This window comes from Podarcis melisellensis, assembly GCF_964234715.1.
Source record: "Podarcis melisellensis genome assembly, chromosome: 1".
Classification (NCBI taxonomy): Eukaryota; Metazoa; Chordata; class Lepidosauria; order Squamata; family Lacertidae; genus Podarcis; species Podarcis melisellensis.
Window position 1 is genome coordinate 112,224,107 of NC_138528.1, and position 19,837 is coordinate 112,243,943.

General features: G+C 41.4%; 1 protein-coding gene and 1 long non-coding RNA gene across 5 annotated transcripts in view; one reads left to right on the forward strand and one right to left on the reverse strand.

Moving 5' to 3' along the window:
* LOC309363438 overlaps positions 1–19,837 on the reverse strand; it is a 111,031-nt gene that overhangs the window by 40,984 nt on the left and 50,210 nt on the right. The gene's annotated exons all lie outside the window — the stretch shown is intronic.
* Positions 1–19,837, forward strand: part of ZNF385B (zinc finger protein 385B) — a 199,396-nt gene that overhangs the window by 36,317 nt on the left and 143,242 nt on the right. For all 4 annotated transcript variants that reach the window (XM_081930107.1, XM_081930106.1, XM_081930108.1 and 1 more), the window contains exon 2: positions 10,067–10,369. In XM_081930107.1, the coding sequence (XP_081786233.1) occupies positions 10,069–10,369 (301 nt within the window). In that variant the 5' untranslated portion in view covers positions 10,067–10,068. The remainder of the gene's footprint in view (positions 1–10,066; positions 10,370–19,837) is intronic.

The window sequence follows — 19,837 nt, forward strand, 5'->3', positions numbered from 1 at the left end:
CCTCTGAATCTTGGTGGGAATGGCAGCCATAAAAGGGTTCTCTGATTATCTCTGTGAACAGGTCAGAGAGAGTCAATCCCTCAGGCTATGGAGAGAGTCAATCCCTCAGGTGCCTTGATCCGAACCCATAATTTCAGTAGCAGAGTTTGTTTGTTTATTTGCTTGCTTGCTTGCTTTTTTCTAGACTGTCCTTTATACTGACAGGTGCCAGAGTGGTGTACAATAAGAACAGTATAATAATTGCAGCACACACATGTCCTTTACAACAATAAAAATCGAGAGTCCTAATACAGTGGTACCTCGGGTTAAGTACTTAATTCGTTCCAGAGGTCCGTTCTTAACCTGAAACTGTTCTTAACCTGAAGCACCACTTTAGCTAATGGGGCCTCCCGCTGCCGCTGCACCGCCGGAGCACGATTTCTGTTCTCATCCTGAAGCAAAGTTCTTAACCTGAAGCACTATTTCTGGGTTAGCGGAGTCTGTAACCTGTAGCATATGTAACCTGAAGTGTATGTAACCCGAGGTACCACTGTACTAAAAAACAACAATTGCCTTATTATTGCATTTTTAACATGGTATAGAAATGTTTTAGCAATTGACAAATCCGTGTAGAAGATCACCTATGAAAAGTCAATAAATCTAATTGCTTATTTTCCCAGTTTAACTACTCAGGATGTTATTTTGAGTTATAATCCTTTTCAAAATGAAGATCCAATGCAAGAGAAAGAGAGTTCCTATGCTCACACTACATCTGTACCCAAGATATATTTTTTTCCTGATGAAGGAACTCCTGTTAACAAGCCTTGTTATAAGAGCAGCTTCTGTAAGCATAATAGCTACCAGGTTTACAAATAACACCCTCATTGGCAGCATCTGAAAAAGCATAAAGTACATAATCTCCTTCACCTCTTGCATGACATTCTGAAAGCAATGCTACTTGTTTATAAAAGTTGTGGAGATGGAGGGAAATGGCAAACCTACTATGGGATGAAAATCTGTCAGTGTATGGCTTAAAGGATGACTTCATAAACAATGCAGATTTTAGCTTATCACTGTGTATCACTGTTCTGCATTCAGTTTTGGGGTAGAAAGATGGTTCCTTTCATCCTCCTCACCCCACCCCCAAGTAAAATGCACATGAAAGGCTATCAGCACTGCCTTTGCTAAAACAATAGCTCCTCTTGTGTTTTTGTTAACGCTGCTGGATATTGCATGCAAGGTGTCCTGCATATGCTGCTCACTGCAGTATCCCAGTGGAACTTGTAACACAGATGGCTCAGACCATATGCTTCTACAGTTTTTAGCTATGCATCATGAAATAATACATAGGCCATGAGGTAAGATGTGTAACGTTTGCTCAGTACCAGATATGGCACATACTCCTTCCAAGCATTGTAGAGGGACTATATAACCCTCGAGGAAGCATGAGTGAAACACCTTTGAGTGCTCCTCATTCCAAAGCTAGGGTCTTCAGGGAAGCACAAAGTTGCCAAAACACACTAGTGTTTGCCTGATTGCGTTTAGCCCAAATGGGGTTAGGGAGCAGAGCAATTAATGTTGCACAGACTGGAAAAAGGTGGCTCAGCCAGCAATCTACCGTCTTGCCCATCAGGCCCATCTCACACTTTAAAAAACAAACAAAAACCAATTGCCTCCCATGATACTACCCTACACCTGAATTCTACCCTACTTGGGAATCTGAGGCAGACCATCGGTCTATCTGGCTGACTGGCAACAGCTCTCCAGGTTTGCACAATGGGAACATTCCCAGCCATATCTAGAGACCTTCTCCATGCAAATCAGATGCTTCACCATTGAGCTTGTGGCCTTTCCCCATAGTCATAAGTTTTAGAACTAGGGATGGTTGTGTGAGAAACAAGTCACCACCTCAGGGCTATGTTTGTGGTCTGTGGTGAACAAATGTATGTGTCACCACTATCAGCAGCTGCAGCTTTCCCCCAGCTACATACTCTATAATTTATCTGCCTCTTCTGATGCTGGAGGGCTCAGCGAGGGGCGATTGGATTAGAGAATGTTGTGAAGTACAGAAGCCTGCACCTACTGCTGGGAATGCAAGTTGGGCGCCCTGTCAGAATGGCAGGAAACTCCAGCTGATGCGTAAGTCCCAAGGTTTGGAGGGGAGGAAGAGGACTGGGCAAGGCTTTGTGTTTGTGTCCTGAGCTACTGCTTCCCCCACCATTACCAGCTAAACTTCTAATGGCACCATCTGAGCTCTACAGAGTTAAAAGCCTTCCAAGTACCCCCCTGCCCCAATCCTCTTAAGTCTCATGCTGTTGCAAAACTGCAAGTGGTACCATACCACATAGGGCTGGGGGGAAAAGTGATTTGAGAATGTTTGACCTTGTATACCTGGCTAAGCTTTTTAGATTTGATTTGGTGAAGGTAAAAGGCACCTTAGCAGAAAGGATTGCAGAAAAAGACAGACTGTGGGAGAACCGGAGGGAAGAGGGAGGATGCGGGCATTAGACTTTAGAAAAGCAGATTTCGACAATCCCAGTGTCATTAAGCAAAGTACCATGGAAAGATTAAGTTATATGAAAAGGAGTGTATGAATAGGGATGGCAGCTTTTGAAAGCCATTACTATAGTTAGGAGCCACAGCCATGCAAAATGAGAAAAAATGGTGAGAACTACCGGAAATTGATGTGATTTGGTCAGGGACCTTCTTAATGAACGGAAAGTCAAAAAGGGGAGTACAAAGGGAATCAAACACTAAGAGAAAGTATGTTTGCCTAGATGAAGTAAGAGCAAAGGCAGAAATTAGTTGTAGCTGCTGAGAGTTGAAATAAAGTTCCTTGCTTAGAAGAGAAAGGAAAACAATACAATAGGCAGATAAGGAAGAGAAAAAATCACAGGACGAAGAACAAGTGTGTGCTGATGAAACATATGCACAATCAAACTAAGTTGCAATACTCCTGATGACATTTACCTAAATGGTACAGGAATTGTCAGTGTAATGCAGCCTTACAAAAAGCTGCTCTACATTGTGTTAACAGGAGCTGTATTTCCAAGACTTGAAAACTAGGCTATGCTGCTGTAGTCAGCACTAATAAGACCTCATGTTTAGGACAATGTTTTGTCCTTGGTGCCATTCTTCAAGGAGAATGGTGAACTGGGGCAGGGAGGGGGGAACTGGAGGAACAGAAAACTATAAATATAATGAAAGCATTGTACATAAACTGTGAAATAGCTGAACGAATGGAATGAGTTTATCCTAGAGAAAACACACTTGAACCAAGAGAATATGGTTACCTGTTTATGATAACCCCGGAACAATCTATCTCAAGATAGATTTAGGAAACAGCAGGGAAATAATGCATGGATGTGATGCACTAATGACTGACAAATGTATTGTGGGGAGAGCTTTGTAGGCAAGGGCTTCATCAGGTGCAGGAAGTGGCCAGGGATCTTGAAAAGGGCTCATGCATAGTAGAGAGGAAACAGTCACCCAAGCGACGGTCAGAAAAATACAATACTTAATCAAGTGAGAGTTTGTTTGACGTCACATTGAAATCTAAGGTTAGAAAGACTTGAATGGGACAGTCTTGTTCCCATGGAGCCAAAAATCCAAGTTGGATGGCCATGAACACCCAGTACACCCCAAAGAGGATTAAATCTCTGTGAGAGCTGGACAAAGGTTATTATAACACTACATGGAGGATATATATATATATATATTAGTGTGTCAGCCATACCTATACAGTCCAAAGAGATGCAACATCAGTTTTGCTAATAGACTTTTAACACAGCAATATCCATGCCCCCTGCTTCCATCTAATCCCTCCAAGTGTATTTTAAATGTGCTGCTGATTTAATATAGGTATTATAACAACTGAGCAATAGTATACATGGTGCCTAGGGATGCCTTGTAATTTCTTTCCTTGGTGGTTTCCAGGAAAAGATTATCATTAGGCAGGCAACTGCTGGAGATGTTTTAAATATGTGTACATCATTTTAAGGCCATGGATTTGATGATCCAACTCTATGGTTCTGTGGTCAGTCACTGAGAGTTTGACCCCAGAGCTTTTAGGAGGGTGGCTAAGTACAGTTGCTGGCACCACTATCCTTATGAATTAAAAGTTACTTGGTAATAGAGATGGGCAGGTACTTAATCTGATTAGTTGTAATGTTATATCATGCCTTCCAGTGACTTATAGCACTTAGAGATTGTTAATGGAAAGGGCTGCTGCTTAGGAATTACATCGTTTCTATGAAACAACTTCATGGTGCCGTACAGCATTGGCAGTGACCACTAACAATAGCTGAATTAATGTGAATAATCTCCGTGCTTTTCAGCAGTCATCAGAAAAGTGATAAGATTCTCAATGTCTGGGGTCACAGGACACCCTATCCCTGTATTAAACCTCATTAGCACTTCCATTTCTAACTTCAAAAAAATGATTTAGTAACTGGTTCACACTTTGAACTGGTTTGGATACATTCCATATTATAATTATATCCAGTGTTTTTTTCTGGAGGTGGGGGGGGGGGAGGTGAAGGAACTCACCAGGAAGTTTGTTTGTTTATTGCGGGCCCAGTCGCAGTACCACCCCCCACCGCTGCCCAAGGCGGTGGCTAAAAGTAAGTTGTGATTAATAAACACAAGCAGACAATGATCTGGATTAGAAATGACCACAACTTTATTGATTACAGATATAGGTGGATTTTTGGCTCAGGCATTGTGTGTATATCCGCCCCACCCCACCCCAACAAAAATTTTTTTATTTAATTTAAAAAAGGAAAGGGAACTCAGTTACCACAAGTTCCTGCTCAACACACACACACCCCGCTGATTTTATCATATATCACACTTTTATAACTGTAATATAATTCCTACAAACTGAATATAAGGATAAATATTTATCTGAAGGAGAACTATAATAACGTATTTCCATACATGGCTACCCCATCCTCCAAAATTGTTAGATGCTTTTGCCCACTGTTAAGGCATTCTGTAGCGGGAACAGAAGACACTTTTAGCCCATTTCGGGTATATTTATTTTTGGGTCTCCCAGCTAAGAACAGTAAATATTACAGAATATTAAGTATCTAGATCGATGACGTGGTTGCATTTAGAATTCCGTGTACACATTCTGGTCACCCCACCCTCAGAAGAGATGACATAGTGGTGCAAAATACATTTCTCCGTCCTTCTCCTTGGCTACAAGGATAACAAGAAAACCTGCCTGAACTTTGCATGAGGAAATATATGGCCCTGTGAAATTCATAAAGAAAATATTGCAGTCAGAGGCTCCCTACATTTAAATGCAATATGTGGGGGGGAGGGAAAATGAGATTTGAGCTGTATGGCACCCACAGAATTTGGAGGACTGTAGAGTGGAGACCATCTGCAATGGGGGTAGGATAGCCTGTGGTCTTCTAGATGTTTAAGACTCCAGCTTCCATCAAGTACAACCAGCAGGGCAAGTGGATGGTTGGAAAGGTACCGGTAACCACACAACATCTGGAGAGTTGCCAGATGTACAGAGTTCTATACTTACTAAGTCTTGGGAGAAAGTGCTGGAGTGTATAATTATGACCGTCCAGAAAAAGCTAAAGATTAAGATAAATTTATTGTCATTGTCCGTATATACACAGTACACACAACAACGAAAATCAAACACCCAAAGACCGGGTTCACATACACATTTGCACGTATCTCCAACACTCTCATCCTATTCAGACATAATCTATAAAACATAACATAATCCAGAATATAACATAACCTATTAAAGGCATAACATAACCTAAAACCTATCTCATTCCTTCCTACTCCCTGCTTGCTATTTCTTGCAACTGGCCCTGAGATCATTATTTAGTGCAATCAGAGCTCTTGGATAGAAACTATTCAGAAGGCGTGTGGTTCGTGTTATCATTGTCCTATATCTTCTGCCCGAAGGCAACAGTTCAAAGAAGTTGTGAGCAGGATGGTTGGGATCTCTCAGGATATTGTGTGACTTCTTCAAACTGCGAGACGTGAAGATCTCATCCAGGGTTGGTAGTTGGAGCCCAATAACATTCTGGGCAATTTTAATTATTCTCTGTAAAGCTTTTTTATCCATTTCAGAGCTGCTCCCATACCACGATAATATACTATAGGTTAAGACACTCTCAATGGTACTGTGATAATAGGACAGAAGTAGGTGCTGAGATAGATTCAGTCCCCTGAGCATTCTCAGGAAATACAACCTCCCCTGCACCTTCCTCACAACCATATTAATATTTGCAGTCCATGAGAGGTCCTCAGAGATATAAATGCCCAGGTATTTAAAACTACCAACCCTCTCCACCTCCTCGCCATTTATGTGCAATGGTAAAAATACACTTTTCTTTCTCCTAAAGTCAATTATGAGTTCTTTGGTTTTTTTGGTGTTAAGCATAAGATTGTTTTCTTTACACCATTGAATTAACCCCTGTACTTCTTTCCTATGAGCAGTCTCATCGTTCTCACTAATGAGCCCCACCACTGTTGTATCATCCGCAAATTTTCATCGGAGAACATTCTTCTGAACTATGTACCTATTATATGGAAGTTAACATCAAGGCAACAAAAATGAATTCTACATGCTCTAATGGTAGCCAAGAGACTGATATTGATGAAGAATAAAGGATATAATCCGCTTTAATAAATGGATTGATAATATGATAGCACTCACAAGTTTGGATAAATAGGACAATATTTGGAATGACTTTATACAAAATGTAGTAGGCTATTAATATTTACGTATGTATTAGGATAATAATATCAAATTATATAAGAATGTATGGGTTAGGGCATATTCCGTGTATTGCCTATGTTTGTATATTCCTTTCTACACATTTTTGTGCCTTTTTCTTTTTTTCTTTGCATCACTTTTATTTCTTTATAATTGAAAACTTTTCAATAAAAAAATATTGCTACCAAACATCTGGTTAGCCTCTACAAGATCTGGCTGTCCTCTACTATTTCTCGTTTGAATTGTACACCATCACTTCTGATTAATTCCTCCGTTTCAGAGAGAGGAAGGAGGGAGGTTGGGAATACAGGATGGCCTTTGAAGAAGAACATGGAACTTCAATTTCCTTACACACATCCACACACCTTAGGTGATATGCTGAATGCAAGTTAGTGACAATCGATATGCTTGCCTCCAGTTTAACAAACTCTGCCTCATGCTCCCAGGGTTCCTCATCCTTATGGTTTTTTTTCTGTGATTTTGTCTCCTTTTGAGGAGTCATTGGGGAAAGTCTTTATACTTCTGGAACAAGCACAAGAGAAGCTCTACATAGAGCATATTGCAGTAATCCTATAGTGCTCAAATGCAAGATAAGAGAGATAATGCATGATAAGTGAAATGCTGCTGCTGCTGACTTTTACTTAAAAATAATAAAAATAGCTCAGATGGAGACTCTTATCAACCAGCCTAAAATTATGGCAACTGGTCAAGTTATATATATATATATATATATATATATATATATATATATATGCAGGTTTTGGTGTCCTCGGGTGTCTTCCCGTGTAAAAGTTGGGGTGTCTAGGCGACGCCTAGACACCCCAACTTTTACACGGGAAGACACCCGAGGACACCAAAACCTGCATTCCTGTACCCGTGAAAATCTACGAAAGCAAATATATATATATATATATATATATATATATATATATATATATATATATATATATTTAAATGGCCTCCTTATATGCCCCCCCCCCCGCCATAGCCAGTTAGTAACTCTGCCTCATATTCCTTAGAGGGGTGGCCCTATTTAGATCCAAATGGAATTTTCAAGCCACATGTAAATTAGACTATCAGAGACTATTCTAAATTATATTAATAGGATACTGTCATTTCTTCATAGAAGGATTAACATCTAGGTGGCACTGTAGCACAGAAGTCAATTTCAGCAGGCTCCTGGGGGTTATAATTAATATCCAGAGCTAAAAATAAGTAAAAAAGTGCAAAGTAGCAATTATAATTATAACTTTTTGTAAGTGACAGAAGAGTGACAAAGGCAACATTGTATGTGGAAAGCTGCCTCTTCTTCAAGTAGTACTTCTATTTAATTAGAGGGGGAAACACTAAAATGCAAACGAAAAAAACCTAAGAGAATGAACATTTTGAACATTTTGTCTGGGTTAACATGGTATTTTTTTAAAAAAAAGTATTGCCTCACCTATCTTTTTCTCACATCACTTCTTAACTTTTATATATGTAAAAATATGTATATAACCTCACTCTCCCTCTGTCAGAAGCACTCGGATCTGATCCCAACAAGTTACGGTAAATATATATATAAGCTGGGAGCAAAAGGGAGAGAGAGAACTACCACCATAAAAATAATAAATAGAAATAAAGAATAGAATAGAAATACTTTATTGTAAATCCAGTTCTTTATTATAAATCCAGTTCTTACAGCATTTTTGGAAGATGCTAAGACCCAGATTTCTATGAGTTCCTGGGAGAGTTTCTTTGATGATTGGGAAACCACCAAAATCACCTCTAGTTCTGTTTTTCATTTAAGAAATTATTTTTATTACCCAAGGAAGTATATTTTACTTCTCTAGTTCTCTAGTTGTGCTTGTTCTCTTTCGACATGGTGCATGGGTGATGGAGTCAAAATTGTATTTCCAGGTGTCCTAAAAGAGTGTAGTGGAATATTAAAGATGTGTCCCCAAAAATTCATGTGTTTTGCCTATTCTGAAAGACACACTTTGTTTTGGTCTGTTTTTAGTCGTTTATTTTGAAACAGCAAAACTCATGTATTTTGGGTATGTGTTAAGAATGCCATACCTTTTCAATCACGACAATAAACAATAGATATGCATAATCTTAATTTATCTGGTTGGTTGGTTGGTTGTAAGTTGCATTGGGTTGCCCTGGGTAAGATAAAGCACTAAGAAACTAACAACCACAATAGTGATGATGATGATGATGATGATGATGATGTTGCTGCCACATTTCAGCACCCCTCCATAACACCCTGCACTTCCTCTAAATTTGAGAAAGTGCTGCTAGGGGAGGGTGGGTTGATCAAAATCACCTCCACCTGCATTTTGCTAATAGATTCTTACCCATAACAATTGAAAGTAACATGCTTTGTGCCAGTACAGGAGAGGGCATGGATTTAATAAATTGTTTTCCTAATGAAGAGCTTCTCAGGCTTGTAGAAGGTTTTACTGAATAAATTGACACCTTCAGGGTTTTTGACAGTATGAAAGCACGTAGTACCCTTTTGTTTTTCCCATCGCATGTTGCTGTATCAGGTGTTGAACCATCTGAAGTGACTGAGCAGCATTTACACGTAGTACTTAGACACAATGGCGGAAACTCAACCTCTCCACCCTCAGTGCTGTTACTCCAGAAAAATAATACAGAACCCATGCAATCTCCCATGCTGCAGAAAAGCAAAAGTGTAAATGTTGGGAGATCTGATCATGGATATAATACCATGTGGTTTGGTCCTGGAGCAGCAGTTTTTTTAAAGGTGGTTACAGATCATTTTGTATTATGTGAACTTGTACAGAGGGAGATTAATAAAGTTATGAGGAATGAAGCGGAGAAAGGGAACAACATTTTTTCATCCATTGGCTTTAGTAGATTGCTGATTGCATTAAGCAACTATATGCACATCCGAAATTTAAAGGAGGAAATGAAAGTGGGAGGCGGAAGGAGAGAAATGGGAATATTGTATTGAGAAGTTTTATACTGGAAGGAATATAAAAACTCTCTCTAAAAAGAAGAGATAACTACTGGAACAAGAAAATGAAGATTGTTCCCAATAATTGAATACTAACAGTTTTTATTTGCCATTGAGCCACAGCCTGTGTCACATATATCTGCAGGAACAGCAGCCTATGAAGAACTGTGAGAAGCACTGCCTATATTTACTTTTTTATATTATATATTTTTATTATAATAATTATTAGCAGAATGGAATAGAATAGTACATAGTGCATAATAAAAAAACAGGTTTATGAAAGAAAATGCTGACTTGAAGTACTTTTATATTTGGTTTCTGACCTCGTTCCTTTGTTCCTTTCTTTCCCCCTCCCTTTTGTGTAGGTATGAAACACCCGGCAAGTCCTGACCACATATTTGGAGATGGAATTATGAATCAATCTGCATTTCTGAGGGGCTTTGAAGATAAAGGACTAAGACACGACAGGGCTGACTGTCAATTAAGTAAAGAGAAAAAGAAGATACTGTTTTCCTTCTGTGATGTGTGCAATATACAGTTGAACTCAGCAGCGCAAGCTCAGGTTCATTACAATGGAAAGTCTCATCTGAAAAGAGTAAAACAGCTGAATAATGGGAAGCTACCTGCAAACACGAACACAGGCAATTTGTTTGCAGGTGCCAGCACAGGTACATTTTTTCATTATATATGAGAGAGAGAGAGAGAGAGAGAGAGAGAGAGAGAGAGAGAGAGAGAGAGATCTTAAGTTTGATCTAAAGTGTCAGAGACATTAAGCCTCCCACCCTTTCGTTTGCTCCCTGTAGTGCCAGCCTCGGAAGAAAGCTTTAATTTATTTCTTTGAGTACGGTTTTGTACTGTATCTAGACCAAGGGTAGTCAACCTGGTCCCTACCGCCCACTAGTGAGCGTTTCAGGATTCCAGGTGGGCAGTAGGGAGTTCATGTTACTGCAGCACTGGTGGGCGGTAAGGAAATTTTACCATCAAGAAAGAGTATTAGTGGGCGGTAGGTATAAAAATGTTGACTACCCCTGCTCTGGGATGCGGGTGGCACTGTGGGTTAAACCACAGAGCCTAGGGCTTGCCGATCAGAAGGTCGACGGTTCGGATCCCTGCTCCTGCCAACCTAGCAGTTCGAAAGCACATCAAAGTGCAAGTAGATAAATATGTACCACTCTGTCGGGGAGGTAAACAGTGTTTCTGTGCTCTGCTCTGGTTCGCCAGAAGCGGCTTAGTCATGCTGGCCACATGACCTGTACGCCGGCTCCCTCGGCCAATAAAGCGAGATGAGCACCACAACCCCAGAGTTGGCCACGACTGGACCTAATGGTCAGGGGTCCCTTTACCTTCACCTTACCCCTGCTCTAGATCAGCGTTTCCCAACCTTGGGTCTCCAGCTGTTTTTGGATTACAGCTTCCATTGTCCCTAGCTGGCAAGACCTGTGGTCAGGGATGATGGGAATTGTAGTCCAAAAACAGCTGGAGAGACCCAAGTTTGTGAAACCCTGCTGCAGACCAGGGATGAGGAGCATATGGCATTCCACATGTTATTAGAGTCCTAGCTCCCATCAGCCCCAGCTACTGTGGCCAATGGCCACAGCTTCTCACTTGGTTCCATTGTGATGTCACAATTCCCACCCAATAAACTTCCACCACCACCACCACTTCCGGCAATTCTTCACCTACTGAGGGAGCTTCAGGTGCAGATGGGCTGGGCAGAGTGGGTGGATGCCTCTAGCAGCCTGGAACAGCTGCTGCCTGCTATCCTGTGCGTCTTTGAATCCGAAGATAGAAGGAACACAGCAGTTGCAAAGTGTACTGATGCAGGCACCATCCCACCCCTTCCTCAACTTTGCGTGGGCTTGTTTGGGCAAGAGTGGAGAACCTGTGTCCCTGCAGTGGGACCCTTAACTCCTGTCCCTCCCAGACAGAATGACTAATGGTCAGAGATTATGGGCGTTTTAGTCCAGCAACATCAGGTTCCTCACCCCTGCTTCCCCTGATTCCCCACAAAGAGTTGGGGAACATAATTTCTGAAAACTTCTGACTACATGAGTATCCAAAAGTGCTATATTGATGGTTCAGTTTAGGCACCAAGAAGTGATGTAATGTCATGTGAAGTTGTGCTAAGACAGCAGGTGGGGCAATGTTTTATTTTATTATTTTATGTTGTTTGTTTTAATAGCTTACCTTATTAATGTCATCACACTTCAAATCAGCAGAAGGGGTAGGGCTCATAATCGACCACATTTCACCTAATTTTCACAAGATTCATTAAGTGAGGGTCAAATTGAAATCCCACACTTCCTGCAGCTTATCCATGTGCCTTTAGAGAAGCCTGCCTCAGCCTTTGAAAGCTAATGTTTTAAAGGGCTAAATTGCACTCTGTCTGATAATACCCAGTGCCCTGTGAGATCAAGTAAATGTTACAAGAATAAAATTATTGCTGGTTCATTTTGGGCTGTGATAGATATATATAGAGAGTGTGTCTCTTCTCATAAAGATGCAGAATATGGTTGGATCCTATTTTCTCTTTAAATAATCCTTTGGAGGTCACCTTTAAAAAAAACAGTATCCATCTTCCTTTCTTATACTAAGACAGATGGAAAAGGGTGTCTGTGTTTAAGAAACACTATCTGGAGGAGACAGAGGCAGCTGCTTTTGAACAGCTTCTGCTGGTGCAGCAAAGTATTAATGCAGTGACAGATTTAAAATCTCAGTACCAGGGAGCTTATTTGTTTTCATAGATGTGAAGCATTCGCCCTTTTACACCTTGGAAGTTTCACTTCTTTTGCAGTTGTTCCATGTAAATACTTCACACTTAAAAAAAAAGAACCCCCCTCGCTTCCGCCTTTGTTTGGTTTGAATGGAACTATAAAATGATTGGCATTTGCAGTTCACACCTGTGGCAGATCAGACTGTGTTTTGAAGGAATAAACATGAAACAAGACGTGTAGATATGTAAGCGCCCCCCCCCCCCGTTTCAAAGTTACATTTAGGGGGAGGTGCAGCTGTAACACTGGCTCTTCGCTAGTTCTCACATCCTAGAGCAAGTTCACCCATCACCTAAAGTTAATGGCTGTTTCTTGGTACTGATGTAAACTACTTCATATTTTTTTCAATGTTTGCATCCCTCCTTGCTATAAAAATGTTTAAGGTGGCAAAAGACACACCAAAGTTCATACACACATACAACTAGGATATGAAAATGGCAGGACTCAAAATACCATCTTAAAAGGCAAAGCCCCAAAACACCCACTGAAAAGAGATACAGTCTTGGCAGTGCTGTTTTTCTAGAAAAAGAAGGGCCAGAACTCACCATGAACACCTCCCTCGTTCTCTTATAATAGCAATGGCACACACCTTGACAGGTGCTGGAACTGAGTTCCGGCTGAAAAAAGCCCTGGATCCTGGTTATTTGCTGGCAGGTGAACGGCCACTTGGCCAGACAGACTTCCTTCAACAGAGCATTTCAAGTGCCTCAGTGCTGTGACAACAACAACGAAAACGTCTTGTCTCTCATGTCCGCTCTCTATTCTTTGGATGACAGAGGCCATGGAGCAGGGCCTCAGTAGAAAATCTTGGATGACAGGACAATTCCTAAGGGAGCTGGTGGTTGTCAAGATACACTGGTCCTAAATCATTCAGGTCTTTAAGGCTCCAGAAGCAAACTGGTAAGCAGAAAGGCTTTCCTAGCGCATATGTGTTATTCCTTTTCAGCACCAGATGATGACCTTATTTATAATTCTTTTTGACCTGATTTTGATATATTTTGCTGTGTTTAGGTAAAGGTAAAGGGACCCCCGACCATTAGGTCCAGTCGTGACCGACTCTGGGGTTGCAGTGCTCATCGCTTTATTGCTTTATTGGCCAAGGGAGCCAGCGTACAGCTTCCGGGTCATGTGGCCAGCATGACTAAGCCGCTTCTGGCGAACCAGAACAGCGCACAGAATGCCGTTTACCTTCCCGCCAGAGCGGTACCTATTTATCTACTTGCACTTTGACCTGCTTTCGAACTGCTAGGTTGGCAGGAGCAGGGACCGAGCAACGGGAGCTCACCCTGTCGCGGGGATTCAAACCGCCGACCTTCTGATCGGAAGTCCTAGGCTCTGTGGTTTAACCCACAGCACCAATTGCACTAAATCGCTCTCTTCTGTTTTTAGTTGGTTTCTATAAGTGGAACAGAGGAAAAGCATCTCTCCTTCTCCTCAAGCAGCAAAGGGCCTTGGTCCGGCATGCATCCAACTCAAAGAGTATTAAAGTTGTTGAATATAATATAAAACTATGCCTCTTGTGCTGTGGAAATGTGTGTGCGGGAGCGAATTTCTTTAGCTCCATATCTTTTGCCAAAAAAAAACACTTGCCAGCATTTAAGCCCACTGAAACACTGGGCTCCCGTTCCTAAAGTTCCTGTGAGGTCATTGTCTAGTGATGGCCTTTTCTAGTCTTTTGCTCAACTCCACAGTGGCACATTTCAGTATATTAGTACCATAACAACCAGCACTGTGTGCATTCTCACTATATTCCTGCTTTTTATTTGCTAAGGTCACTATGGTCGCAACTTTATCACTTTCAGATTTTGAATATTCTCCAGATACTGTTTTCCTTAACTGTTTAAAGAGCATTGGGTGGGGGGGACAGAAACAAGGTATGTGTAGGAGGAAATAGGAATGAGGAAAAGACTTATTGTATATGGGGCAATGGGGAAGAGAATGAAGTCTGAGTACCCCAGGTAACAATGACAACTGTGTCAAATGTATAGTGGAAGCATGGTAGTGACTCCCCCGCCTTTTTTTATTTACTATATACGTACAAACAAATATAATTCATACAAATACCAAAAACACTTAAATCATCTCCAGCGACACAATTGTAAAACAAACATACTCATTCCAATGACATGTTTGTTTTCTTAGCTATCACCCAGCTAGTTTCAGTGTGCGTTTAAAAAGCTTCCACAAGATGGTGCCATAAGCATTCACAGAATGATGGTTTTTAGTGAACTGGCTACAGTCACTCCACATGGAGATGATTTAGGGAATGTAACTGTGTTCACACACTCATTTGCACTCACTGTGTTTCCAGCGCTGAGCTTTCAATTTCTGTTCCTATAACGTTATCCAAAAAGTATACGCTTCCTATAATTTGTTATAAAATACTGCTTTTTGTTTCTCAAACCTGTTTCACAGTCCTTTAAACCATTCCTAATTTGTCTCTGGCCAAGGACTGAACACATATGCATAGAGTAAAGATATCCCCACTAGTCAACACCCCCTGGTATGTGCACAAACGCAAACCAGTCTGACACTAATGAAGCTGTGCTGATCTGAACAGCTGTGCAGCACGGGAGAGCTGTAAAACACAACGAAAAGGCAACAACTACACTGTTCTCTAAGGTGGTAATGTGAGCACACCATATGTCTCCCTCCTCCTCCCTTTAGCTGCAACCTGTACGTACTTACCTGAGAGTAAGTACTACTGAATTTAAATGTGAGTTACTTCAGAGTAGATATGAGAGGAGTGCTCTGCCGGTATCTATTTGGACAAAGTAGATTGCAATCATTGCACGCAAGGCCCGTTTTGTGAATCAAATGTCTTTTCTCTCCCTTTAAAGCTTCCTGTTATTGACACTGCTAGGACTGTTCTTTGTGGGTGTATGGCAGAGGGGAAGATACACATGTCTTTGGGGTTTGTTATTTCCTTAAAAGAATGTTTAAGCAGCTGTTTATCAATCAGAGCCAAATTCTGACGTGTTTCATATCTTTGTACTAAAATATGAGACACTGATTGTACAGGAGTACCAAAACAGGCTAACACTGCAAGAAGCTGAGGCATCTGTTCGAAAAACACAGGTGTATCATAGAGTATCATTTACAGTAACCAGCCTTTGAGAGGCACGGACTGAAATCAGGTATGCATGTATTTGTTGTTGTTTAGTCATTTAGTTGTGTCCGACTCTTCATGGACCAGAGCACTCCAGGCACTCCTGTCTTCCACTGCCTCCCGTAGTTTGGTCAAACTCATGCTGGTAGCTTCGAGAACACTATCCAACCATCTCGTCCTCTGTCGTCCCTTTCTCCTTGTGCCCTCAAGGTTTCCCAACATCAGTGTCTTTTCCAGGGAGTCTTCTTTTCTCCCGAGGTGGCCCCAAGTATTGGAGCCTCAGCTTCAGCATCTGTCCTTGCAGTGAGCACTCAGGGCTGATTTCCTTAAGAATGGATAGGTTTGATCTTCTTGCAGTCCACGGGACTCTCAAGAGTCTCCTCCAGCACCATAATTCAAAGGCATCAATTCTTTGACGATCAGCCTTCTTTATACATATATGCAAAAAAGAAAAAAAGGGGGGTGGAACACAGAAGGGAAAACAAGTGATGTCATTAGACAATTATATAGATCTCTTTTTTTGGAGAATCAGAACAATTTTAGCTTAATAAGGCATGGTCTGTGTTATAGTTTGCCCTCTCGTAACTGAATTTAGCTGAGTGCAGCTGCAAAGGGATGTTTGGGAAGGCATTTGGGGATACTCTACGAAGTACAGAAAACTGCAGGATTTATTTCCCTATGAAGTTCTGTCGGTGTAGAGTGCATGGGCAAATGGTGACAAAATGACAAATGTGTCAAGTTTTGAAACATTTTAAGCCGAGCCATCTGGTTCTACTTGGCAGTGCAGCCTCTGTAGAAATGGCACATGTCATTTCAGGGTTTTCCATGGCATGTGAAGTTTTCATCTTCTGCCAGTTTTTGCTGCGTTTGTTTAATTGGGTGGAAGTATTAATCAGAGTAGTTTATTAACAACATTGAAAAATGGAAATCTCCATGCAACTTGAATGAAAATATTACTGGCTGAGATGCAGAAAAATTCCATTAGTTCACTCTTTTCCCCCATGCTGTTTTTTTAAAAAATAATAAAATAATATGATTCACCCTTTATCCTGCCCATGAAGATACATCAGAGGTCAGCTTGGGTTACGGAAAGTTTGTAAAAACATTATCAACTCAACTTTGTGCTTTCCACCCCCAACCCATTTTTGCGTTCAACTCCGCTATATTTTAATGTCATCACAGTGATTTTTCCTCTTTAAGGAATGTGAAATAGTACCCAAGCCATAATCAGTGTTCTCCAGCAATTTAGAAGTAAATGCTAAAAGACTTATTTTTATTTCATGTTTTATTTATCAGAATAGCAAATAATTATGCTGTGCTAGTGTAGTTATGTGTACCTACAAAATCTGTTTTTGTGATGTTGTTAGATGATTAAAATGATTAATTTACATAATTACCATTTGTAATGAGTTTAAAAGTTTGGTTTTGATCTTTAAACCAGATGCACTACAAAACAGCTTGTAACTATATGCAGTTAATGTGGGTATTTTTAAAAGAAAGACTTCCTTTTGCATGCTGCAGTACACATTTTATTCCCATGGAATATATTATAGCTGTCTCTTGATTATTGAAACCAGTTTCACAGTGATGCTATCACAATAATTATTAGGCTTCCTGAATACTTTTCACATGTAGCTTTTTACATCTTTTGTAACTTATCACCGGATCCCAAATTGATAGGAGTAAATGTCGGGGCATGAATACTTCTTGCTCATTGTTGTCACAGAAACAGCTGGTTGGTGCTTATTTCCCCCAAACAAATTGTAAGGTATTGGGATGCTGAGGTATAACATCTAAAAGGAAACATACTTATTTCTGGGATTGTGAGCATCAGTTATTTGTAAGGACCTATGCAGCTGTTCAGCAGATGTGCCTTCTTTGTGTACGCCATGTGTACCCTAATGTTTGCCACAGTAAAGACTGTCAGGTGTAAGGAATAAACCAATAATATCTTTCTACCTGAGTGGCGCTGTGGGTTAAACCACAGAGCCTAGGACTTGCCGATCAGAAGGTTGGTGGTTCGAATCCCCGCGACAGGGTGAGCTCCTGTTGCTTGGTCCCTGCTCCTGCCAACCTAGCAGTTCAAAAGCATGTCAAAGTGCAAGTAGATAAATAGGTACCGCTCTGGGGGGAAGGTAAAACAGCGTTTCTGTGCGCTGCTCTGGTTCGCCAGAAGCGGCTTAGTCATTCTGGCCACATTACCCGGAAGCTGTACGCTGGCTCCCTTGGCCAATAAAGTGAGATGAGTGCGACAACCCCAGAGTCGGCCACGACTGGACCTAATGGTCAGGGGTCCCTTTACCTTTTTACCTGAGAGAGGAACGTATCTGCTCTCCGTACCTCATGATGATCACTGAAAGGAGCTGGGAAAAGGCAGGACCTGCAACACACTCCTCAGCTGCAGAGTGAGTGCTTTCTCATACCTTTTTGCAGCTTCATTGACAGATAAACCATTGGCTGAAATACACATTCAGCCGAGTCTGGCCTCTTCTCCATGCTTGAGGTGAGCTTTTTGCTTTTTTGTTGTCGTATGTACAATATGTGCTTCCTTTTTATCAATTCGTGCTTTATCATTGATTATCACACACATATCCTGCCTTTTCTCTTGTGCTGTTTGGTGTAGTCCCCCCCCCCCCCGGGTCTCTCAGCCATGGGGATGGGAGGAACATTTGGGTTCAATGTAGCGAATGGTACTTTTCCAGTTGGGGCTTTCTGCTTTTAAAAAGCGTTTTGCAGCCAGGACTAGAGAGTCAGTTGACTTCGGCCAAGTGGTGATGGGTAAATAGAGTTTTCTTCGGCTGCTTGTTGTTACCTGTCATAAGCATTTGGGGGGGCTGTCGGGGGAATTAAGATTATGGGGAATTGGGGAATATTTTAAATATTTAATATTTACATCAATTTTAAATATTTAATATTTAAATCAAAGTGGAAATCACTTTTCAGAATAGTAGATTGTGATGAATAGCTCTTGTGTCCATAGGCCCAGTTGTCTTTTTGTCAGGGTATTTTTATTTCTTGTATTAATAATGTTAAATTGCATCAGACAAGGACAGTTGAGCTCTTTAGATGTAGCGCTGAGAGGATATACAAGGGCAGCTTTAGTGGAGTGTAGCTGGAGAGGACAGAAGTCTGATTGTATGGACTAGAGAATGGAGTTGGAGAGCGATGGCTGAATATATTAATTTTTGTTTACCTCAGTTTCTCATTTTTCCAATATTAAGTTCAGTTTTCCACATCGGTTTGAGGTGATATTTTGTGAGCACAGGCTCAGGCAGCCTGTAACAGGGCCTAAGTAGTGGCATGAGCTACAGCCACAAGACAAGGATTTGGGATCAAACAGGCCACAACTTTATTGGATTACAGGTGTCAGTAGGCTTTGGCTAACGTGTTGCCTGCTGGATGATTGTTCATTAGGGTTGATCCTAAGTTAGGGATCACCCTAGGACGTAGATGCGACCCAGCAGAATCACCACTATAAGTTTAGTAACATCGCCCTACAACCCTGTGTGGGCACCTGGATAGAAGCACCTGGACCTCCTTAACAGGGTACCCCTTTCTTTGAGGGGGGCGTTGAGAGTCCCAACCCCCACTGCCTTGACTAACAACCCATCCCAATGCCTTATCCGCCATTAAGTGGTGACAATTGCTATGAGGAAGGCAAAAACCTTGAGACAGACCCAATATGTCTGGAGGAAAAAAATCCTGCCTGGCCCTGAAAACAGGGACCGAGATTTAGATAGGAAGATCGTGCATATGACCAGCCCACTCCTTTGGGCGAGTTGTAGCATGCTGCCAAGAGAGGGAGGGTGGGTGGGTGATCCGGCTCTGATGGAGCTGCCAAGATCGTGTGCACTCCTTATTTAAGCCCAGTGAGTGGAGCTGACTGAGGATCTCAATGAGAAGTTCCCAGTCAAGTCTGCTCCTGAAAACTTGATCCCCAGCCCACATGTGGTTGGCTGAAGTTGCAGGTGGGCCATGTCAATCATCACAGCTGGCGGAGGAGGACGTGGCGTCCTCCACCGGCCATTTTAATCTCTCCCCCTGCCCCAGCAGCAAGCCGCATCATGCTGCAACCGCCACCTCCCTGCAGGGAAGGTAAGTGGACTTACATCATGAAAATTCACCGGCATTTTAGTGTTTAGTTTTTTCTACTGTACACATTTTTACATACAATTTTGCCTAATATACACATCTATACATTCTTTGCATTTGTTCCATCCCATCAAGAAACACTGGCGTCTGAGGGAGGTGGAAGA